Source organism: Haliotis rubra, unplaced genomic scaffold (assembly GCF_003918875.1).
Source record: "Haliotis rubra isolate DU_JTF1 unplaced genomic scaffold, ASM391887v1 Scf1270, whole genome shotgun sequence".
NCBI classification, from domain to species: domain Eukaryota; kingdom Metazoa; phylum Mollusca; class Gastropoda; order Lepetellida; family Haliotidae; genus Haliotis; species Haliotis rubra.
The window spans coordinates 161,351-187,516 of record NW_025765193.1 but is presented as its reverse complement, the minus strand read 5'-3'; the positions used below and the strand labels follow the sequence as shown (position 1 = coordinate 187,516).

The following is a 26,166-nucleotide window of genomic DNA, read 5'->3' as shown; positions in this document are numbered from 1 at the left end:
ACCCGCTGTGTTGATGGTATAACACACCACTATCAGAGCTCACACAGGTTGTGTATGTTAACCCTTGCTACTTGGGGTACAGAATAAACACCCACTGTGTTGATGGTATAACGCACCCCTACCAGAAGTCACACAGGTAGTGTATGTTCACCCTTGCTACTTGGGGTACAGAATAAACACCCACTGTGTTGATGGTATAACACACCACTATCAGAGCTTACACAGGCTGTGTATGTTAACCCTTGCTACTTGGGGTACAGAATAAACACCCACTGTGTTGATGGTATAACGCACCCCTACCAGAAGTCACACAGGTAGTGTATGTTAACCCTTGCTACTTGGGGTACAGAATAAACACCCACTGTGTTGATGGTATAACACACCACTATCAGAGCTCACACAGGTTGTGTATGTTAACCCTTGCTCATTTGGGTACAGAATAAACACCCACTGTGTTGATGGTATAACACACCACTACCAGAAGTCGCACAGGTAGTGTATGTTAACCCTTGCTACTTAGGGTACAGAATGAACACCCACTGTGTTGATGGTATAACACACCAAAACCAGAAGTCACACAGGTAGTGTATATTAACCCTTGCTACTTGGGGTACAGAATGAACACCCACTGTGTTGATGGTATAACACACCACTACCAGAGCTCACACAGGTAGTGTATGTTAACCCTTGCTACTTGGGGTACAGAATGAACACCCACTGTGTTGATGGTATAACACACCACTACCAGAAGTCGCACAGGTAGTGTATGTTAACCCTTGCTTCTTGGGGTACAGAATAAACACCCACTGTGTTGATGGTATAACACACCACTATCAGAGCTCACACAGATAGAGTATGTTAACCCTTGCTACTTGGGGTACAGAATAAACACCCACTGTGTTGATGGTATAACACACCCCTACCAGAGCTCACACAGGTAGTGTATGTTAACCCTTGCTTCTTAGGGTACAGAATAAACACCCACTGTGTTGATGGTATAACTCACCCCTACCAGAAGTCACACAGGTAGTGTATGTTAACCCTTGCTACTTGGGGTACAGAATGAACACCCACTGTGTTGATGGTATAACACATCCCTACCAGAAGTCACACAGGTAGTGTATGTTAACCCTTGCTACTTGGGGTACAGAATAAATGATTTGATTGACACATATAATTGTTTCCAACTAGCATACATCGATGCTCACGAAGACAGTCATTGGAAGTTCTGGATCGTATGTGCATCGTTTGTGTGCTGTACGAGGACAAAAGTATGCATTTCATGACAATATAGCCCTTTTCCTGTTACATCGCATGTGACCATGAAATAGCTAATCTCCCGGGATTCCCGTACACTCCGTCATTAGCTCACGAGCCAGAGACAACATAAACTGGATGTACAAACCCGACACCTCGGAATCAACTGTGAGTACTTTCTTAATGTTGACAAGTCAGACATTACTTCTTCTACTGATTGCCCGTAAACAGATACTAGTGTCAGTATAGAGCTCTCTGTTGTCTGACAGAAAGTCTGTATCACGGACTCTCGGTTCAACAGGATCTATAATATGTCAGGTCCGGACATATGTATGTGAAAACAGTAGTCTGAACGGGTGTAGCAGGTTATTAGGAAAAGAAAGGAACTGAAATTGTGGTTTAAGCCAGGCGGACGTAATCGCAGTGTTCCTGGTCCTGATCACCTGCTGTACATTTTAGTCCAATGCGTAAAACGAGCTAGGGTTATAACGAACTAAAAATCTAGTTCCTTTCAGTTCGACACGACCGCAGTTTACTGTCTATTCAACTTTATTACTAAAACAGCTTTGATAATGTTGCACATAATGACGCCAGGCCGTGAAAAAAGAAAGAAGCGAGCTGTAGTTTCCCTGGGTAAATCTAATAAGTGCCTGACATATCATTCAAAATATAATAATGGAGATACAACAAAACAAATGTAAAATGTACTTCCCAAGTACATACTGTTATGTGGCAGCGTTTACGACTATGGTATAAGAATGTATGGTGACGCTTAGAACTGCCGAGAAAGATCTGTTATGTTTTTCGTAGTGTTACGGTTAAATAATTGCCGTGACAAAAGGTATAGGAATCAGGGTCAGGGTCAGACTATGTGGAAGGCAAACTCCAGTGATATGACACGGTCTGAGTAATTCCGTGTGTTAGTCCGTGTGTCAATCCCTGTGTCGCACAACACAACAGCCAGCCTTTATATATACTGACACAGATTCTTGTACTTTCGAGCAAAGCATGGCTGTATCATTATTCACTCAGAATCTTCTGGATCGGCGTCAAGTTTACGACATGACGACGGCCGGAAATAGATAGTTAAGGGCAGGTAACTCTTGAGCGCTAACAAAAGGCGTGCCGCTAAAATACTATTGACTTTGAACATATATGACGGAAAATGTGACCCACAACCAACACTCAAAACTTTAAACACTCTGACCCATAATGAATATCATCTAACCAATGTTAATACAAATTACAAAAAAACCACACTCTCGTAACAGTAGATATATGCATTTTGCTTCACGTGCATCGTAAGTAACAGAAAAGACGATGATTATTATATCTTGGATTGTTCAAGCTAGCCCACCCAGAGTTACCTCCCCTACCGGATATACATGGGTAGCCAGAAGCACCCTAGTCTCCCTAGTGCTGACTTACAATGTCTGAGAATGCAGATAGAGTATGTAGATTGTCCTTTATTATCATCTCGTCTTGAAGACGACACAGCACTTATTTCTGGTTTGTGACATTAGGACATGTGTTATTAAGCCTGGCCGCAGGTGGGGCTCGCAATTGCTTGCCCACTGACCCTTAGATTGGTGCAGGTAGTCCACCTAGAGCTACCTCACCTACCGGCAACACGTGGCTAGCCTCGCCCACTGACCCTTAGATTGGTGGAGGCAGTCCACCCAGAGCTACCTCACCTACCGGCAACACGTGGCTAGCCTCGCCCACTGACCCTTGGATTGGTGGAGGTAGTCCACCCAGAGCTACCTCACCTACCGGCAACACGTGGCTAGCCTCGCCCACTGACCCTTGGATTGGTGGAGGCAGTCCACCCAGAGCTACCTCACCTACCGGCAACACGTGGCTAGCCTCGCCCACTGACCCTTGGATTGGTGGAGGTAGTCCACCTAGAGCTACCTCACCTACCGGCAACACGTGGCTAGCCTCGCCCACTGACCCTTAGATTGGTGGAGGTAGTCCACCCAGAGCTACCTCACCTACCGGCAACACGTGGCTAGCCTCGCCCACTGACCCTTGGATTGGTGGAGGTAGTCCACCCAGAGCTACCTCACCTACCGGCAATACGTGGCTAGCCTTGCCCACTGACGTTCTCTTACTTCCGTGAAATTGAGGGAAGCGGGAGATTATCCTAGGATAGAGTGGCACGAGTGGATGCTCTGTCAGAATATTTGGGATTATTTCCCATAAGTACAGATCGTTCCAGATGGATCTGTTTGCCCTTTGAAGGATAAATCAAATTTGCTCCAGCATCCCGAACTCTGACACCTGGACTGAACGTACAGCGTACCGTGATCCCAAAAGTCCCCTTGTTCCCCCTGTCCACCCAGCCAGCTGAGTTTCGTATGCTCCTGACAGTCGTTGTTGCTGGTAATTCTCAGCGTTCTGGCACAGAATTTTGTTCTGACACTTGCAACCGCGTCTTCTCAATCAGAATGGGGCGACCCACCCAAAGCCTCAGATTCAGGGGGTGGCTTGGCAGTACTTGCGGGCACAATTCTTTCATCAAGGCCGGATTCGACAATCGTTCAGTAGAGGTAGGCCTGGTATTTTATATCCCTTTCTTGGAGATTTAGTTCCTCCAGTCTCGTTTGGAAGAGAGCCTCATGGTGTGATATAAAAGCAACGGGAGCACCGCCAGTTCACAACTGAGCTGTTGTTACGGTGGGGAGAAGGCAACTGAAATACGATCACATGTGTCTACCAAGTCAGTTAGCCTGACCACCCGACCCTGTTAGTCGCCTCTTACGACAAGATCTAGCCCGAATCTTTACAGGTATAACATCCGAAGGATCGTGCTTGGTTAGGTATGTCAGTTCTGTCCAGTGGGCAAATTGAGTCTGATCATTCACCTTGGTTTGGTTCTGGGTCTCTATCATTGTCACTGCAGGTTCGTTTCATGACTTCTTTGTGGCTTACCACCCTTTCGGGTCGGGGTAGATTTGCTTGTTTAGTCTGCCCCTTACATCTTCTTTCACCAGTACGGCTGTAAGTCCCCATGGTCCCTAGTATGGTGATCTACCTTCAGTTGTTGGTGATCAATAGCCTGTTTTTTAATTTGTATCGTCTTGTATAGTTCAAATGTTTTAGATTTAGTTACTAGTTTTATATCTATATCTGTGATAATCTAGTTATTTTACTGTCCTTCGTCGGCAGAATTTTCTAATTTCACTTAAATTGTTGATGTATTTATAACTTGCTTTAGTCACGATATGGCTGCAATATTGCCGATGTGACTTAAAATCTTAACTCACTCACTCACTCACCAGTACGGAGAGGGACGTTTATGAACATTATGTGCTCATTTCCATATTCTTTCCTTGAGAGCAGCAGTTCACGTGGCCTGGTAAGTGTAATGGGAGTCAACACTGAATTTGATTACGTTTTCCCTGTAAGGCTTTCCATTCTTAACGAACTACAGTTATGAGGAACAAATATTAGTGACTCATTATATTTCGTTGTTACCATAGTTTGGTTTTTGAGGAAAGGAAGTGAATGTTTTTGTGTGAATGAAGGCTCAAATGTTCAACTGTGAAATGTATAAATGTTATTGTCTATAAATCACGTGTACACGAACTTCTAGTTAAAAACTACAGTAACCATGTAAATAATGTATAATTTCCATCTTTACACAGGGTAACATCGTGAAATCAAATCGACAACTTTCAGCGAGAGGATCAAACACTCACACTGTATCAGCTATGGAAGCTAAAGAGTACCCGGTGCAGGAAATAATTGAATATTTTGAAGCTCAAACAGCTGAAAGAGTTGATTCCGATATTGAACGCTTTGCGAGGGGAAATACAGAAAACGCAAAAGTCGTTAGAAAGCTGATGAGAGAAAGATCAATTCACACTAACTCATCTGAAGGATGTCATCGTGAAGTGATGAAGGACGAAATGGTTAAGGAGGAACAAAGTAATGGAATTCCTGATGAAGCCATCTTGGATGAAGGGGACAACATACAACACGTGACCAGAGCTCTACAGGATGGACAAGTTGTAGGCGTCAGAGAAGGGGATGACATCTTGGAGGAAGACGACACCATACAACACGTGGCCAGAGGTGTACAGGATGGACAAGCTGTAGGCGTCAGAGAAGGTGATGACATCTTGGAGGAAGAGGACAACATGCAACACGTGACCAGAGGTGTACAGGATGGACAAGCTGTAGGCGTCAGAGAAGGAGATGACATCTTGGCGGAAGAGGACAGCATGCAACACGTGACCAGAGGTGTACAGGATGGACAAGCTGTAGGCGTCAGAGAAGGAGATGACATCTTGGAGGAAGAGGACAACATGCAACACGTGACCAGAGGTGTACAGGATGGACAAGCTGTAGGCGTCAGAGAAGGAGATGACATCTTGGAGGAAGAGGACAACATGCAACACGTGACCAGAGGTGTACAGGATGGACAAGCTGTAGGCGTCAGAGAAGGAGATGACATCTTGGAGGAAGAGGACAACATGCAACACGTGACCAGAGGTGTACAGGATGGACAAGCTGTAGGCGTCAGAGAAGGAGATGACATCTTGGAGGAAGAGGACAACATGCAACACGTGACCAGAGGTGTACAGGATGGACAAGCTGTAGGCGTCAGAGAAGGAGATGACATCTTGGAGGAAGAGGACAACATGCAACACGTGACCAGAGGTGTACAGGGTGGACAAGCTGTAGGCGTCAGAGAAGGAGATGACATCTTGGAGGAAGAGGACAACATGCAACACGTGACCAGAGGTGTACAGGATGGACAAGCTGTAGGCGTCAGAGAAGGAGATGACATCTTGGAGGAAGAGGACAACATGCAACACGTGACCAGAGGTGTACAGGATGGACAAGCTGTAGGCGTCAGAGAAGGAGATGACATCTTGGATGAAGAGGACAACATGCAACACGTGACCAGAGGTGTACAGGATGGACAAGCTGTAGGCGTCAGAGAAGGAGATGACGTCTTGGAGGAAGAGGACAACATGCAACACGTGACCAGAGGTGTACAGGATGGACAAGCTGTAGGCGTCAGAGAAGGAGATGGCATCTTGGAGGAAAAGGACAACATGCAACACGTGTCAGGTGTCACAGGGGGAGATGTTGACAACTCCACCGTAGTAGGCGTGGTGAAGGACGGAATGGGCAACAAACAGAAAATAGTTAATAGTGATATTTGTGTCACTGGCAGCAGAGGTGAGCCTGACGGGGACGATAACGATGCAGATCACAAAATGAAAGAAGTCGCTGGAGTTGCAGGTGGTGTTGTCAAGGACTCCACTGTTGTTGGAGAAGTTCATGGTGGCATGGACAATGAACAGACCATCGAAAATTCAAAAATCTACTCTGAAGGAAGCTTCGGTGGAAACCTTCAGTTCCTCGACCTGAACATCAGACAGAGAGACGATTGTGGAGGACAACAAGATGGGAGTGTCCAGAGCTTCATAGACTGCATCATTGATCTCCGTAAACCAGATGATGCCACAGATAAAGGTAAACATTCCATCCATGTATAAAATCATTATTGTAGGTTACATGACCCTTCTTATTTCCCTTGATTATTGATATACCAGACTGTGAAAGAAAAGAAAAATTGACAAGACCATTGCTTTTGTTCCTACGAATTACTTGTACATTCCCTGCTGGTGTACTAAGATATGCACTGTCAGTGTCGCAAACATATCACAAAATACGTGCAAAGGATTAAATGACAAAAGATTGGAATAAACCGACCAAGATTTGGCGTAAATGATGAACTGTATCCTGATTGAATCTGAAGACAAGTAATACTGCTAGCTTATATGTCATGTGGAGAATGAACTTTAATATATTTCGGCCTTGGGGGGTAGCGGATTCAACACGTTATTGCAATGGGTTTTACAACAGAAAAAGTGATAATTTTAGGACTTTCTTCCTCAGACAAACAGACTGATGAAGCAGAGTCAGCCCAGGATCAGGTCGGATCTACATCCTGTGCAAGTGGCATCTCCGCCACAGAGCCAGGTACGATGAGTAGCCCTCTAGTGACATTTATACATGTGCAAAAAATGCCAAAATGATTACATATACAAAAGCAAATAATAATATTAACTGGGGAAGCACGAACCTATTGTGGATTTTGCAGAAAGTAACAGAGCGTGTATTTCAGCATCTTTATAGAATTTGAGTCAGTGACTGAGAAATGTTTTGCGGTGCATTTATTGATAATCCGGCATAGGGGACCGAACACAAACCTTCGGCCTGACGATGGAAGCGGGTGTTTTAAGCTCCAAGTTATGCTTACAAAATGTACAACCACATATTATCCATATATATCAGTTGTTACAACTTATGCTCACGAGTTGCTAAGTGCACATAATCTATTTCAGATGACGGAACAGAAACCCAAGACATGCAAAAGAAGGTATTTTCCAGGAGTATTTTCAGGCATCCGTTTTTGTAACAAGTTAGGACGATTTGAAAATTAACAACAGGTAGAATCATATTTTACATTACTCATATTTGTGAAAATTGAAAAAAAATATATAGTAATCTACAAATATACTTCCTTTCAAAGTTTAGACTCACTAGTAAATATAACTACTTCGGGTAACTGTTCTAAACAAAAATTTGCAAAATATTCCACGCTGTTTAACGGTACTGTTTACACATGAACTGATGTATTGTAAAACAAATTCGTAACGTTGAAAGTACTTTTGTCATCAGTTTAATAAAAAAAAAAAAAATCAGTGAAAAAAAGCTAATTCTAAACCAAATTTACACCAAAACGCAGATGTTCACGTGCACGATATTTGCAAATGCTTTTCATCAATTTGATGCATGATCCTCGTGCAATTCATCTGCATAAGGTTTGCAGTTGGCACCCCCAAGTTAGTGGAGACAAAATTACATAAAGTATGTGACATGTGACTCACTGACATCTCATGGAGCACTTTAACACTTACATTAACATGAAACATGTGACACACTGGCACCATTACATATAACATGTAACATGTGACACAATGGCACCATTACATATAACATGTAACATGTGACACACTGGCACCATTACATTAACATGTAATATGTGACACACTGGCACCATTACATACAACATGTCACATGTGTCACACTGGCACCATTACATACAACATGTAACATGTGACACACTGGCACCATTACATACAACATGTAACATGTGTCACACTGGCACCATAACATACAACATGTTACATGTGACACACTGGCACCATTACATACAACATGTAATATGTGACACAATGGCACCATTACATATAACATGTCACATGTGACACACTGGCACCATTACATATAACATGTAACATGTGACAGACTGGCACCATTACATACAACATGTAACATGTGTCACACTGGCACCATTACATATAACATGTCACATGTGACACACTGGCACCATTACATATAACATGTAACATGTGTCACACTGGCACCATTACATATAACAAGTAACATGTGACTTACTGCCAACATTACATTATAACTTGTAACATGTGACACACTGGCACCATTACATATAACAAGTAACATGTGACTTACTGCCAACATTTACTTATAACATGTAAGATGTGACACACTGGCACCATTACATTAACATGTAACATGTTACTGACTGACATTACATACACCATGTAACATGTGACACACTGGCACCATTACATTAACATGTTACATGTGACTGACTGACATTACATACATTATGTAACATGTGACTCACTGACAACATTACATACATTATGTAACATGTGACTCACTGACAACATTACATACAACATGTAACATGTGACTCACTGACAACATTACATACAACATGTAACATGTGACTCACTGACAACATTACATACAGCATGTAACATGTGACTCACTGACAACATAACATACAAAGCATGTAACATGTGACTCACTGACAACATTACATACAGCATGTAACATGTGACTCACTGACAACATTACATACATTATGTAACATGTGACGCACTGACAACATTACATACAGCATGTAACATGTGACTCACTGACAACATTACGTACAGCATGTAACATGTGACTCACTGACAACATTACATACATTATGTAACATGTGACGCACTGACAACATTACATACAGCATGTAACATGTGACTCATTGGCAACATTACGTACAGCATGTAACATGTGACTCACTGACAACATTACATACAGCATGTAACATGTGACTCACTGACAACATTACATACATTATGTAACATGTGACGCACTGACAACATTACATACAGCATGTAACATGTGACTCATTGGCAACATTACGTACAGCATGTAACATGTGACTCACTGACAACATCACGTGACAGATAGAGGAAGTGAAGGATCGGTCTGAGAGGAGGAGGAAGAACGTCGCCTCATGCAGGAGAAGCAGACAGCCATGGAGGAACAACTGCTGAGTAAGATTGACAAATTTTCGTTATTCACTTTTTGTTAGCATTCAACGCCCTTAGAAATGTAACTGGTAAAAATGTATGCTCGACTGATACAAAGTCAAGGCAGCTTGATCTGTAGGAATATTGCCCTACATTTTGTCATACAGCCTTGTGAAGAGTTTTCTTGTTGCAATATTCCAAAAGCTCCAGCCTTTGGTGTTTACTTTTCACAACTTTTGAGGTCAAGTCAAGCATGGTCTCATATCAAGATATCAAAGAGCCTCACGCCACACTTGCTCAGAAGTTGCTGCGATCGAGGTTACGACATTCAAGGCATCAGTATAGCGTTCATAAATGTTCCGAGGACATTTCGAAAGTTGATGCATCAGCCGCTTCTATGATGTCCAATGAAGTTCCTTAGTTTGAAGTGCACCCTGCGTTCCCGAATTATTTCCTGTGATCAATTGCCTTGACTTTGCAGGTGATTGTGACGTGTGCCACAGGTGGGGCAGGGTACACTCACATTTTCTGTGAACACCTGGCATACTCATAATAAAACACAAATTGTTAAATCGACACTGCTTTTAGCAGAGGTTTTTTTCTGGATGTGAAAAATCTTTAGCCAAGGATGAAAAAGAGTAACACACGAGATGATCTCGAATGTTTTCTTTTAAGTTCAGGTGGGTATATGAGTTGAAGAGAATTGGCTATTGAACGATATCAGATCATGAAGATACTTGAAGTTTAAGAGAAGAATTTGTGCTATATAAAGAAACAGACCCTGAAGGATGGGAGCACAATTTGTGCCCATGGGTATAGCTTCTTCTTGTCTAAATATTTTCACCAGAAAATGAGGAAGTCCATAACACAATAAATACATTTCTAACGTCTGTTATCTCTGTAAAATGACTTTGTTCAGATGGAGTTTCGGATATTTTTTGTAAAATTCACCTCTTATAGTAGACAAATCCATCCGAAAAGTATTTGACATTTGCCTATGTTTGCCAATGTATGCATAATAAGGAATATTTGTTGGTCACTCAAAGTATGACATTCATTTTTAGCTTCCACATCTTGCCATGATATCAAACATGTAAGGAACTAGAGGCCATTGTGAGTTTTCGATCTCACAAGCCGGTGTTTAGGAATAACTGTTGAATAGGTATTCCCCAAACATGAGCAGATCCCGTTCCTGAGAAACCCGTCCCGCATGAACGCAAGTTATGCCAATTATTTACGTGAATAAAATCAACAGACAAACAGAACATAGGACCACATTGTAATGAAAGACATTGGAAGTAATTCTGATCGCGGACTCCGAAGTCCACACCCTTTGGGATGTAAAACTATCATTTGATGCCCTTACAAAGCAATATTAACTTACAAACACAATTCTCATTCTGTATACCAGTTATCTTACCTCTGTGTTTGTTCATGTGTTTTTATTTAATAACTCATATTTACACGTGTGATTTCTTGCTTTTTTCCCATATCAAATACAAACAATGTTTAAACATTTCTTATAATCATCAGATAATATGAGACAACGAAGACAGTTTCAAACCACATTTACAACATGATGCAATGACTGACTGACTGAGTTTGGTTTTACGCGCCGCTTTTAGCAATGTTCCAGCAACATCACAGCGGGAGACACCAGAAATGGGCTTCACTCATTGTGCCCATGTGGGGATTCGAACCCGGGTCTTCGGCGTGACGAGCCAACGCTTTAACCATTAGGCTACCCCACCGCCCCCCACATGATGCAATGAGCAGACATGACAGTAACGCTATTTAACCGCCCTGTAAACTGACCTTAACATCGTCGGCAGCTAGGCATGTATGGAATAAACATCATATACTCAACAACGAAAAGTGTCAGTTGCGAGTTTTAGAAATGAATTTGTAGGATAACATGACAGTGGATGTGCTTTAAAGCACCATGGAAATACTTAAAGAACTCTGAGAGAGAATGACCATGTATTTCCAACAGGGTATCGATGTATTTGTAACACACAAAGTTTGGTGAAATGCACTTTGTAAATACTTTTTCTTTTCAGTCCCATGCTATCATCTTGTTAATTGTGATGTTTGTTTTGTGAATGATTCGGTAAACACTAGCCATACCATGTTGAGAACAATCTATACACGAAATCTAAATAAATATAACATAAAACCTGTCGTCAAATGACAGCACAAGTACCATAGTAACGGAGATTTGGGATAAAAAACAAACGACCATGGTATAAGCAAATAAATGTTTCACTACAGAAAACAATGAAATATAACCGGGGTCCAGATCGCCAGCATCTGAGGTAGATCACCATATCAGGTACCTAGGGAAAGGTGTTTTAAGCTGGAGAAATTGTTCCCAATTCTTTTCACATTTTGAAAAAAAACATGTTTAAATAATTTAAATCATGAATGTTTTCAGATGATCAACGACATCGTCAATGGATGCAGACCGAGGCAAGCAGCTTTTAGAGTAGATCGACTGATTCGAAAAGCAGGCTTCACAAAATCGAATAGGCTATCGGAGTACAAGTTAAATAATCTACCTCATTTTCATGCTCGACGGCCACCTATGGTTCTGTCCTGTGCAAACTGCCATACTGACATGGTGTATCAGGTGTACACAATGTCGAAGTTGAAGTAATTGTTACTGGTGACGTCTCATGTTTCCATGACGACACCCTTTAGTGGTCTGTTTCAAGTTTCGGAAGATGTTTTCGTCTTTCAGGACGAGAACATGCACGACCCGTCAATCGTCAACCCACATTCCAAAGAATATAAATATCTGAAGTATTAAATACAGAGAACAGCATCGAATATAACTTTGGCAAATCATGGGGCATATTTTCAAATGTTTATCATAGATCTTTATAGAAAGTCAGTTTTATCTCGGAACTGTCAACGAATGGCTTTGCATCAAAATGTAAATGTGAACTGTTGATTAACTCATAACTGCTAAGCACCAATCGGTGATTCCCAACTTCCCTCAGCCACAACATCGTTAAGCATCATTCCTTTTATTGCATTCATGTGTTTCAGTTTGAAGCAATATTGCTATTAAGATGTACCTACTTAACATATTTTAACGTTCTACAATACATAAGCAAGACAGTGTGACAACAATACATGTTCATATACTTACAGATGCAGAGAATTGCATATGAACAACAAAGACATGGTAAGTACAGAATGCCCGCATGCTGGACGTTATTATAATTGTATACATTATTCGGCTCTTCTTTATAAACTAAGCCTTATAAAGGTTGATGTTGCATGTAATTATGTGTTTCTCAGGGACGGTTGGGTAGCCTAGTGGTTAAACCGTTTGCTCGTCACGTCGACGATCCGGTTTCGATTCCCCACATTGGTACAATGTGTGATGCCTATTTGGTGTACCTCCCCGGATATTAGTGGAGTATTGCTGAAAGCTGAGTAAAACAAAACACATTGACTTACTAACTATATACTTCTTATGTTAAAGGTGCATATGGAGTTTATCCACCCTCAGTTGCCAGGCAACCGCATCCACTTCCAGTCGTCATGAATCCAGCTCTGGCTGCTGGTGGGTTTGTTGTAGCTCCAGCAGCACCGGCGGTGGTGTATGTCAGACCTCAGTCACCGCGCCCAGCGGGTACTGGTGAGTACACAATCAGTAGATACAATTAAGATAGATCTTCATTGTTGAACTGGACACATGCACAGATTTTCGCATGTTTCTATTTTTTATTTGCTGTGGACATTTTCTATTGACAGATGTTTGTTTAGGTCAAACACTATATACCCTTGAAAACTGTAAATATGTAGAATATATACCATGGATTTTGTGATGCATATTTTAAGCAAAGACTTTATAAAGTGCGCATTACAATCGCTATGGTGAGGAATCTCTCTTTCACAGGGATCTGTTAACTGTTAAGTCACCCGTGTGTTTGTTCCAGACATCAATGTTGAAGCTTTGCAAATGCAATAACTCGACGTTACTTCTTCCAGGAAAATATTCACTCACGATTGGCCTAAGACATACATGATTTAGGGGGGGTCCGGCTTGCTGGCATTTTCATTGTATCCCCTTTGCGAAGATTTATGCTCATTATGTCATTGACTGTATTGCAAGGGTTATTCACTGACCGCCGTCAGAACCTTTCCAAAGAAAATCCCGCATTAAACAGCTATCAAGCATCTCTGAGAGGCATTTCAGAAGTTGTATAGGTGAAGGAAACCCAAGTCCTATGGATAGTCAACGTCTTTATTGCAATGAGTGCGACGTTTTGGTGTATGTACTGACACCGTTATCATCACTTGCTTGATAACGGTGTTAGTACCTACACCGGAATGGCGCACTCATTGCAATGAAGACGTTGACTATCCATAGAACTTGGGTTTCCTTCAGCAACCAAGCAAATTAACAAAATCTTCAAAATGAAGACGTAACACAATTAATATTTTCGTTTCTTAAGGTCTTCTGAAGAACATAAAGCAATTCCTCGCAGGAGAAAACAGTAATCAGAAAGAATCACCAAGCCACGACAGATCTACTCACAGACAGTACTTCGAATGAGTGGACATTTGATGATGATTAGTGTTCCATTTGTCCAGAATGTGAATTAAAAAAAAATAAGGTTTGGCAATATTATAAGATGTTAGCATCATCACAACATGATCAGTTGAAAGTTGGAAATAAAGCCATTCAGCCTTCTCCATTTGTCTATAATCGTGGCGTCCTACTCCAATCTGACCTCCCCGTGAAGAAACAGATTTCGGATGTATACAGAAACTATTACTTCCATCTCCATAATATTGGGCAGATCAGATCAGATCTCCTGACACAGGATGCTGCGGTTGCCCTGGTGAGAACACTGATTCTCTCACGACTTGATTATTGCAACAGCTTGTTGGTTGCAGCTTCAGAAGATTGCTCCATCTAAAAGCTTCAACGAATCCAGAACACAGCTGCCCGCAGAGTTACTCTCAAACCTAAACATTGCCGCATCACTCCCATTCTGATGTCTCTTCATTGGTTGGCTATTGGACTGCAATAATGCCTTATTGATTGTTAGCGCTATGAGTATACCTGGTGTGGGAGTTTGGCGCTATAATAAATGGATACATTGCTATATTTTACACTTTATTATCATTATTAGTATGTTGACTAATGCCTGATGAAACCAGGCCAGGGGTCACATGATTTATGACCATAGCAGGGTTTGCAATGTCAATCAATTCAGATGTTGCAGATAGCTGATTTCATTCATGACACGCGGGAAATATATGATGTTAACGAATATTACAGTTTGAATGCAGAGTAGGAAGTAAAGCCATCAATAACGGTTTGCTAATATTTGTCAAAATTAACATCAATGGTACCGTGATAAGGAGAGCAAGTACGATGATGAGAACAAAATACAGGCAAGTGTACTATTGTATTGAATGGAGAACAGCATTAGACAACGCATTTTAAGAAGTCAATGTTATGGTGTAAAACTGAACGGATATATAACATGTAGGGATGTTATTGATAAGCGGAACAGCTGATGCTTTAAAGAAATAACTTAAATAGCGGAGGAATGGTCAAGCTTGATACTAAAGGTTTTGTTTTCCACCGCAGGTATCCTGTGCATGCTAACTTCATTCCCATATTACAAGTATCTTGATCTCATTCGCCAACAAGCCTCCATTCTGTTCCTCTTTGAAGTGACATTTAGTTATAAACCAGCAGCTCATGCCTATCACGTTTCAGTTAACTACGATTATACTGAAGGGACCTTAAAGTTTACTCATGCTTATTGTTAATCTGTCCTCTTGATGAATATATTAAACAGCTGAGACATTACACGAACAGCTTAAATAGCGTATGAATGGGTAAAACGGGCAGTTTTCCGCCTCAAATATCCTCCCTTACACACAGTAAACTACAGTCATATCGAACTAGAAGGGACCTGAAAGTTTAATTCCCCGGAACCGTTGCTAGTTATTCTTACATAAAGTAACCTACCCAACCACATCATTAACCAGTGTGTATGTTTGCTCAATAAAACTAAAGTTTATCTGATCATAAAGAATTGTATGGATTTCGTCTTATTTCTATTCTTGAATTCCCAGAAAATTCTTTATGTTCGTCATCTAAAATGCGAATCAAGCAACGGGCGTTTTCCTTGTTAAGAAAGCACAGTAGAAACAAAGATACATTTTGCTTTAAGAAACGAAACATTCATGCACATGTTTGTCAGTCCATTTCGCGGTTTGAGAGATAAAACATGACAAGAGAGATTGAAGTATGTTCATTTGTAGCGACACTCAGTGTCTTAAATGGCGGTAAAAAGTTCAGATGTGAGTAACCGTTATTTCTGTCTACCTTTTACTTATTAATGTCTGAACTGAGCTGTCAATCGGTGAACCTGAAGTTATGTTATCAAACGCAATGGATATATTCAGGCGTAGGATGTCCAACCGAAAATGAAATTCAATATTATTTTTAGAAAATTATTACAAATATGTTATATTCCGTTGCATACTAACACGACTAAAGACACGGTGACAGACATGTACAAGACCCTACAGACGATTGTAGGACACCGTGACACACAACCAGTGCTGTGACATTTCCACTGTTTCTGTGCAACAAGTTTAAACATTACACTATCAGTTACATAAACCACAACCCGCTTAACAAAACAGTGCGTGACGTTTCCCCCCAACTCCTGTGCAGAACTGGTATAATGCGAAATGTAATCCACAATGTGAATCCTATCTTGCCACTGACGGCAATCCTGTCCCACTGCCTCTGATTGAATCTAGCATGTCCAGCACAATGAACACAATGTTGTGAATGGGATATCATGATCATCGATCTACCCGCTCTAATAGATTCTAATAACGACTCACAAAGGATAAATAGGGCATTCTGTTAGCGCTCTTAATAATTGTGGAACTCAGGTTTAACCGAATCGGGGTTATCAGTGTTATCAATACTTGTAGAAATGAGGTGTATCTTTCACTGTGTGTCTGTGTTGTTGATACTTGTAGAAATGCGGTGTATCTTTCATCGTGTGTGTGTTGTTTATACTTGTAGAACTTGGTCGACGATGGCTGTGTGTATATCTGTATTGCCTTGTTTGCCTTTGTGTTAGCGAAGATTGTAAGATATTATCATAGTTCTAAAATACGTATATGGCTGAAATATTGCCGATGTGACGTTAAATATTAACTCACTCACTCACTCTAAAATACGTCATATTTTCCTCAATCTTATATAAATAATTGTGACTTTATGAAATAGGACTAAACAGTACATTTTGTATTTTTATTCAAAACGAGAATACTAAGCGCTGTCTCAGTTAGTGTTGATCTTCGTTGTCCAAGTTGTAAGATAATTAGCATTATGTGTTAAGCTTTAAGACTATATGCATGGTCCGCCCAAGTCTATAATCTGTCAGTATCGATATACGCTCGTCTTCATTCCCAAGTTTTCTTGACAAACCTTATGTACTAACTGTTAAGACGACATGTCCGGAGAGAGAAGTAAACATTACTCTATGATAACACGCTCTCCGAGAAAACTGTTAGATAATTTTGGTCATTTCTGCACTCTCAAGTCTTTCAAAGCTACGAGGTGAACTTAAGATTTAGATAGTCAGCAGTGTAGATTAGAGGCATTTTTAAGTATTGTTTAAAGAAGTGACCATTGAACGCGCGACCATATCACGAACTCTGAGAGCATCGGTGGTATATATAACGGCCTTTATTCAGGGTATTTCACTTACGAAATGCACCGAATAAAGACAGGCCACTAATCGATGCTTCTCTTGGTTATTTGAAGGTAAGCCATGTTCAATTCATTCATTGTATGTTCTTAAATTATGTTCATATTTTCTCTGTTTTCTATTACGTTCCATACTGTTAGTTTATGCCAATATCATCATTTAAACTATGCAGTACTGAATAAGTACAACAAGGAATATCTGTATCATAGTTGTGTCAGACAATCTTACATCAAAATAGTTTACAGTATAATGTAGTAACGTTAAGACATAATGTAGGTTCAGTATATCACAATTACATATGATCGGGCTCGTTGAAGTAAAGCAATTCTTGCGCACGTGTTGTGTATTTTATTGCGTTTTGCAATGAAAGTGAATGTCAGTGAATGTATTTCTAAATAATTATTACATGTGTTTTACTCAAATGTTCCATGCTACCTTTCATCAACCAATGTTTAAACAATGTACATATTATGTGAGGTTACAATACGGTACACGCAAAACTACTGAGCGCACATAAACCTTGTTGTTTCATTCTGTTGCTCACATATTGTTACGTTCTCAGTACTGTAAAGCTTCAAGTGTGTATACTGTATGTATACTTATTCAATAACATGCCGTTCGGCATATGATCTTTAGTAATTCACGACAGATTAGATACTCAGATGTGGTCATATGATTCAACTAGCAGACTGAACATTTATATTTTTTGTTTATTCTTATTATTCTGCTTAGGTTGTATTCTGTTGGGATGTAGCAAACTATATAACGCCTATCATTTACGACTTCCATAGAAGATTATTTTAGCAATTGATAGCACATGTACCACGTGTCGTACAGAACAGTTACCTCATCATTCTCTACGCATATTTCTCAGCTGCGCTACGCCATGTGTATTATGTTTCTAATATAATATGAAGTGTCCTCACTTCCGTGTAATCTTAGCAATTGTGGTGTTTATTGTAAGGTATATTGTCAGTAAGGTTTATGTAATTATTAATTCACATGTTTTTCATAGTTTGTATTAATTGTCCAAGTTTGAAATAATGCTGATGTTTTATAGAATTGCACTCATGAAATGCACCGAATAAAGACTGGCCACTAATCGATGCTTCTCTTGGTTATTTGAAGGTGTTGCGGTCCAAAGCTAATTCCCCGACAACAAATTCTAGGTATTATAATTATCCTAGACCAAATATAAACCCTAAAGAGGTTACTATATGGTCAAGGTTATTATAATATGGTCGGCGATGGCTGTGTGTATATCTGTATTGCCTTGTTTGCCTTTGAGTTAGCGAAGATTGTAAGATATGGTCGGTGATGGCCGTGTGTATATCTGTATTGCCTTGTTTGCCTTTGTGTTAGCGAAGATTGTAAGATATGGTCGGCGATGGCTGTGTGTATATGTGCATTGCCTTGTTTGCCTTTGTGTTAGCGAAGATTGTTAGATATGGTCGGCGATGGCTGTGTGTATATCTGTTTTGCCTTGTTTGCATTTGTGTTAGCGAAGATTGTAAGATATGGTGGGCGATGGCTGTGTGTATATCTGTATTGCCTTGTTTGCATTTGTGTTAGTGAAGATTGTAAGATATGGTGGGCGATGGCTGTGTGTATATCTGTTTTGCCTTGTTTGCATTTGTGTTAGCGAAGATTGTAAGATATGGTCGGCGATGGCTGTGTGTATATCTGTTTTGCCTTGTTTGCATTTGTGTTAGCGAAGATTGTAAGATATGGTGGGCGATGGTTGTGTGTATATCTGTATTGCCTTGTTTGCATTTGTGTTAGTGAAGATTGTAAGATATGGTGGGCGATGGCTGTGTGTATATCTGTTTTGCCTTGTTTGCATTTGTGTTAGCCAAGATTGTAAGATATGGTCGGCGATGGCTGTGTGTATATCTGTTTTGCCTTGTTTGCATTTGTGTTAGCGAAGATTGTAAGATATGGTCGGCGATGGCTGTGTGTATATCTGTTTTGCCTTGTTTGCATTTGTGTTAGCCAAGATTGTAAGATATGGTCGGCGATGGCTGTGTGTATATCTGTTTTGCCTTGTTTGCATTTGTGTTAGCGAAGATTGTAAGATATGGTGGGCGATGGCTGTGTGTATATCTGTTTTGCCTTGTTTGCATTTGTGTTAGCCAAGATTGTAAGATATGGTGGGCGATGGCTGTGTGTATATCTGTTTTGCCTTGTTTGCATTTGTGTTAGCGAAGATTGTGAGATATGGTCGGCGATGGCTGTGTGTATATCTGTTTTGCCTTGTTTGCATTTGTGTTAGCGAAGATTGTAAGATATGGTGGGCGATGGCCGTGTGTATATCTGTATTGCCTTGTTTGCCTTTGTGTTAGCGAAGATTGTAAGATATGGTGGGCGATGGCTGTGTGTATATCTGTATTGCCTTGTTTGCCTTTGTGTTAGCCAAGATTGTAAGATATGGTCGGCGATGGCTGTGTGTATATCTGTTTTGCCTTGTTTGCATTTGTGTTAGCGAAGATTGTAAGATATGGTGGGCGATGGCTGTGTGTATATCTGTATTGCCTTGTTTGCCTTTGTGTTAGCCAAGATTGTAAGATATGGTCGGCGAATCTTCACAATGAAAGGTAACAATGTATATCACTGTCTCGCCCCAGGTCGTTCCGTAACTTTCAACTGACAGTCAGTTCTCTCTACAATGCTTCTTTTACTTGATGTCATGATAGAGTTTTCTGCGAAACTTATCACTTTGATATTCTTTCTTCACTATTCAACTACAGCTCCAGAAAACACGCGACCAAAACAACATGCCAATTTGCGAATAAACATTGAAGTGAATTTCTGCTTTGTTTCCTATGAAATGTTCGCTACTCGACTTCAGACCGCCTCCGTGCTGCTGTAGTGGTTAGAGCGTCCGCCCAGAGAGCGGAAGATCCCGGATTCGATCCCTGACCGTCATACCAAAAGACGTTAAAATTTTGTACTTGTTGGTCCCTGCCTGGCGCTCGGCATTATTGGGTACAACAAGGACTGGTCGGCTCGGAGTCAGTATAATGTGTCTGAGTAGGGTATTCATGCTTCACTGCGGCATGGTATCTCAGTGGGCTAGCACTATAAAACCAGCTTAAGTCTGGGCTAGTACAAGAAGCCGCAGATACACATACACACACATGAACGTCGTCATATGAGCGAAATATTCCCAAGCACGACGTTAAACCCAATTTCACCATACCTCACCTCACTACTCGACTTCAAATCATTATTACAGCCTGAACTATACCTTACAGCACTAAGTGACAAGATATTGCATTCGTTTAAAGTAAATCTACTGAGACCAAGGATGTACTAATGAAAACATTGCTGTATGCACAAGTTGTAATTTAGGAGTTCTAGAAGATGAGTGCCATATAATATTTGTATGTGGAAGGTATGCGGATCTCCGAACAAAATAATTACATAGTATCAATTACAAAAGTAGGTCTGTTCTGAATGCAAAAAATATCAAAGCCATAATTTCTCTCGCAATTTTAATGAAACATGTGCTTTCCTTATCTATGTCATCACAATCAATTGTAATTTGGACCACATGGCCAACATACCTAATACATGAATTAAATTGTTCACTACTGGGGAAACTATTCAACCGTTAACGTTATATAGAACGTTAAGACAACGTACAATTCGTTAGCATCAAAAACTTTAACCTTGGGGCGACGTAAAAATGCCGCATCACAATGGGAGTTCACAGAACAACCTTGTAACAACAAAATCATAACGTTGTGACAACGCCAATGGGAGTCCACATATTACCGTTATAGGTCAATGTATGTCCCCATGGCCCACAGTGTGGTGATCTACCTTCAGTCGTTGGCGACTTATAGTCTGTTTATATATTGCATTGTCTTCGTAGCTAAATAGTTTTAGGTTAGCATGCTAGTTTTAAACACCATCTGTGATACTCTTGCTATTTCACAGTCCTTTGTTGACTGGTTATTTGATTACTTATATGTCGTCACTATATGGCTGATATATTGCCGAGGTGACGTTAAATTATAACTCACTCACCTACCTACTCTTTCTGTAATATCTGTGTTGTACGTTTTGGATCATGAGTTGTATAAACCATATTCTACCATGACTTCAGTAAACACTGGATTGTGATTGGTTAATTAAAGTCATTCAGAGGTATATAATCACGTTATACAGGTCTCTGTTTTCCGTGCGCAATCATACATGGTTTACGGTAATGCACTATTTTTGTCTGCCCACTAACATGGCGGACACCAAACACCCTACCGATGCATCGATAAATTACGGCGATTTTACTGTCGGAAATTACACATATGTCTTTAAAGATGGATTTAGCGATGACGGGCTCGACTCACTACTTGCGTAAATCACAGCAATAGGTGTTTATACATACAAAAGTACTTCGAAAGCATGGAAACAAATATTCAGTCGAACAAGATCAAAACATCGTCTGCTTTCCGAATAAAAACTCAGCAAAAACAAATTTGTTTACGTTGATTCTGTTATGTCAGAATAGATCCAGCAATAGACTGCTACAAAATTTCCGTGTTAAATTTATTATCAGCTTTCGTCAACGATATCGCTACTGATCTTGATCCGGTAACGGAGGATGCATTAACATCGAACGCCGAAGAAATTTTAATGCCTTCCGTTTAATGCCACATAAATAAACAGTTGGGTTATCAATTCAAACAAAATGATATTTTGAAATTTGTACTGTTTCAAATTTAGCGGTAGTAAAACACAATTAGATCTACAGAATCTGCAAACCGTTCTGTTTAGCCCAACATATTTTTTTTCTAAATGTAAAATATCGTTGAAAAAGTTATTTAGCTTAGTCATGATCCCTCTTATCCATTACACTGCTTGATCTAAAGTAGTCTATTAAAGTATAATTAATTACCTTACCGTGTTTATGCCAGAGGCACACCCTCGTGTCCTGATCCATCCTTTCGGAAATATCACCACAAATCTGGCTCTTTGTCAACAGACTCGCGAACATGCCAGCGAATCCGATTCAATTTGAATTCACTACACTTTGAAGCCACTAGGTCACAAAACACTTTCCAAAATGTAGAAAATAATATCCGTAGAATCGAATTTGAGCACAAAGTACACACATGAGTGTGTAAGAGTCACCACAGCTGTCGCACGCAGACGTAGAGGTGCGTGAAATCGTCAAGTTGACAGGGCGCAAAATTCAACAGTATCTAAATTCGGTACAACACAGACTTCTCGTTACAGCAAAAGCGCCCCTACTCTTAAATTTTGTACCAGTACCAGTAATTAGATATCAAAGACTATCTCAGTCATACAATCAGGTTAACCTTGCGCAAACTGTCAGAGGCTCTCCTGTCGCATCTTTCCAAATTTGCACGTAAATGTAAACAATGACTTCGAGAAAAGGTCAAGGCCACGAGGTTGCTACCACTTTTCCGGCGGGGAAAGGGTCTACGGTGGAATTTTCAAATGTGAACCAAGCTTTTTAAACTTATTTGATATATGTTTTCCAACTTATCAGTTAATGATTGGTGATTGGTTCATTGAAAAAACAAAACGTGATTTGTTATTACTGAATCTGGAGTTTGTTAGTCATTGACGGTTTGCCACCAAACACCCCGTTTCGGGCGATGCCACTTGAGATTGGAATGCGAGGCCGCTTCACGTAATGACTCGTAACCAAAGAAAGAGCTCCACCTGAAACTGTTCATAAAATTGTCCTGGTAGAATGGAGATAAACCTACTGTGTTGGAAAATCAGAGGTATATAACGAAATTATAATAGCTCTAAATTGTTCATTTAAAACCTCACGCTACGCGTTCTGTTTTAAATTAAATTTAAAGCTATTATAATTCCGTTATATACCTCTGATTTTCCCACACAGTAGGTTTATCTCTAAACATCATCATCGTGCGACTTGTTAAAGTATGAGTGAGTGAGTGAGTTTAGTTTTACGCCGCACTTTACGCCCAGCTATATGGTGGAGATCTATAAATAATCGAGTCTGGACCAGACAATCCAGTGATTAAAAGCATGCGCATCGATCTACGCAATTAGGAACCGATGACATGTGTCAACCAAGTCAGTGAGCCTGACCACCCGATCCCGTTTGTCGCCTCTTACGACAAGTATGGGTTACTGAAGATCTATGTTTTAACCCGTATCCTCACGGGTCTATTAAAGTATGAAGACCACGTGCATAGATTGGATACGATGACGGTCATTAAGGATGCTGTAAAGTCCCTTTGTCTTCTCTTCCGAATGTGTTACTTGCAGTGTGTGTGCATATGTGAGTCTTTCTATCATCGTGCGTTTTAATTCGTTTCTATGCTACAGCATGAACACCACGTGCGCATATCGTATAGTATCTGGTATATTATCTGGTATATCATATGGTATATCATCTGGTATATTATCTGGTATATTATCGGGTATATCATCTGGTATATCATCTGGTATATCATCTGGTATATTATCTGGCATATCATCTGGTATATCATCTGGTATATTATCTGGTATATCATCTGGTATATTATCTGGTATATCATCTGGTATATCATCAGGTATATCATCTGGTATATCATCTGGCATATCATCTGGCATATCATCTGGTATATCATCTGGTATATCATATGGTATATCATCTGGTATATCATCTGGTATATAATCAGGTATATCATCTGGTATAGCATCTGGTATATCATCTGGTATATCATCAGGTATATCATCTGGTAATAATCTGGTATATCATCAGGTATATCATCTGGTATATCATCTGGTATATCATCTGGTATAGCATCTGGTATAGCATCTGGTATATCATCTGGTATATCATCTGGTATATCAACTGGTATATCATCTGGTATAGCATCTGGTATAGCATCTGGTATATCATCAGGTATATCGTCTGGTATATCATCTGGTATATCATCTGGTATATCATCTGGTTTATCATATGGTATATCATCTGGTATATCATCTGGTATATCATCTGGTATATCATCTGGTATATCATCTGGTATATCATCAGGTATATCACCTGGTATATCATCAGGTATAGCATCTGGTAAAGCATCTGGTATAGCATCTGGTATAGCATCTGGTATATCATCTGGTATATCATCTGGTATATCATCTGGTATGTCATTTGCTTTGCTCCTTTGTCTTCTCTCTCGCCAGTGTTACTAATAGTGTGTGTACAAAATAAACACTGCACCAGTGAATATTGAAAATGTGCCTATCTCTGAACGTTAACGTGAGCATTCCACACATTATATAGCCTTGATTAGAATTGGTTAGAATTGATCTTCAGCAAGCCACGTTGTGGTATGAGCCGGATACCGTGATCCGGTGGTAAGGTATGGTTGACACATGTCATCGTATCTATATTGCTTAGACCGATGTTTTTTGTGTCACATACTGGATTATTTGGTCCAAGCAAGATTATTAATAAACTGACATCAGGTAGCGTGACAAGTATTGAGATCAAGCAGCCAACACAACGCAGGCTTCATACGGCAGACATACTCTAACCTGTAACGTGCCATAATGACACGTCCTGATCTGTTGATAACGACAGCATTGGTATCCATCTACCCTCTCTATTACAGCAAAATACCTTTTACCCTCACCAAGTGCGACTCCTAAATAGTTAAGACCCTCTTACACAATACTGCACAGTATTATTGTAGCCCAGAGTCCTTCTCTGTGCCTGTCGACATGTATCTTGCAGTTGATGTAGACTTTCAACTGCATCTCATCTGTTCCTGGCCTACCGCTTGCCGTGCTCACTCAAACAAGACATTCATTTGACAAAAGAATCTCGGAACTCATAACAAGATCCTTCGTTTGTTCTTCTGTTACCACCAAGCCATGCAGAAAAAATATACATAGATAACTACTCCATTAGTTCACGAGCGACAGAAGACGTGAGTTGACGACATACAAACCCGACACTTGGGAATCAAATGTAAGTACCTTTTTCCTTTTGTGAAAAAAATCAGTGAGTGAGCGAGTTTAATAAGGAATGCGTTACTGAATTTATTAACGTTCTACTGTAGACTGATACAAGAATGAAATTACGCAGGCAACGAGCAACATTTGCTTCTGGACCACAAACATATAGAACATCTTGAGTCACTGGCGTTCATTTTAAGAAAAATAAATATTTCATGTCTCGATTAAACAAACGATAAATGGATTGATTTAGTGTCCCGGCAGAAACTGTGGGTTCTCTTGTGGACAGAGCTCAGTTCATAAATTAGTCGAAGTTAGCAATGTTTGGTGCGGTGAATGCTTGGATGGGTGACCATGTGTGGCAGCCTGACTCCTGAGAGTCTTGGATGGGTGACCATGTGTGGCAGCTTGACTCCTGAGAGTCTTGGACGGGTGACCATGTGTGGCAGCCTGACTCCTGAGAGTCTTGGATGGGTGACCGTGTGTGGCAGCTTGACTCCTGAGAGTCTTGGATGGGTGACCATGTGTGGCAGCTTGACTCCTGAGAGTCTTGGATGGGTGACCATGTGTGGCAGCTTGACTCCTGAGAGTCCTTGGATGGGTGACCGTGTGTGGCAGCTTGACTCCTGTCTAGGACTTCAGTCCAGCCCCACAACGAAGCTCATGTGATACATGTGGCCTCACCTAAGGCAAGTGAGTTTGTTCACAAGTGCCTCTGTTAACCAAGCAGATAATGGGAACCCGGTGAAATAAGTCCTTCTAGCGGC

At 40.5% G+C, this 26,166-nt stretch overlaps 1 protein-coding gene across 2 annotated transcripts; it reads left to right on the top strand.

Annotated features, from left to right (window-relative positions):
* The first annotated feature begins 1,164 nt into the window (after positions 1 to 1,164).
* Positions 1,165 to 14,802, top strand: LOC124266680. Of its 2 annotated transcripts, XM_046701481.1 has the most exons (10): positions 1,165 to 1,425; positions 4,908 to 6,216; positions 6,301 to 6,750; positions 7,177 to 7,260; positions 7,626 to 7,660; positions 9,609 to 9,698; positions 12,109 to 12,143; positions 12,831 to 12,864; positions 13,168 to 13,323; positions 14,144 to 14,802. In XM_046701481.1, the coding sequence occupies exons 1-6, from the start codon at positions 1,396 to 1,398 to the stop codon at positions 9,696 to 9,698; spliced, it is 1,998 nt and encodes a 665-aa protein (XP_046557437.1). In that variant the 5' UTR covers positions 1,165 to 1,395; the 3' UTR covers positions 12,109 to 12,143; positions 12,831 to 12,864; positions 13,168 to 13,323; positions 14,144 to 14,802. The 2 variants fall into 2 exon arrangements, with proteins under 2 accessions (XP_046557437.1, XP_046557436.1); XM_046701480.1 differs by having other exon boundaries at positions 1,166 to 1,425; positions 4,908 to 6,750.
* The last annotated feature ends 11,364 nt before the right edge of the window (positions 14,803 to 26,166 follow it).

Coding starts and splice junctions, on each gene's coding strand:
- LOC124266680 (XM_046701480.1), top strand. CDS start 1,396: ATGTACAAACCCGACACCTCGGAATCAACT. Junction 1,426..4,907: donor CCGACACCTCGGAATCAACT/GTGAGTACTTTC, acceptor ATCTTTACACAG/GGTAACATCGTGAAATCAAA. Junction 7,661..9,608: donor CCCAAGACATGCAAAAGAAG/GTATTTTCCAGG, acceptor ATCACGTGACAG/ATAGAGGAAGTGAAGGATCG.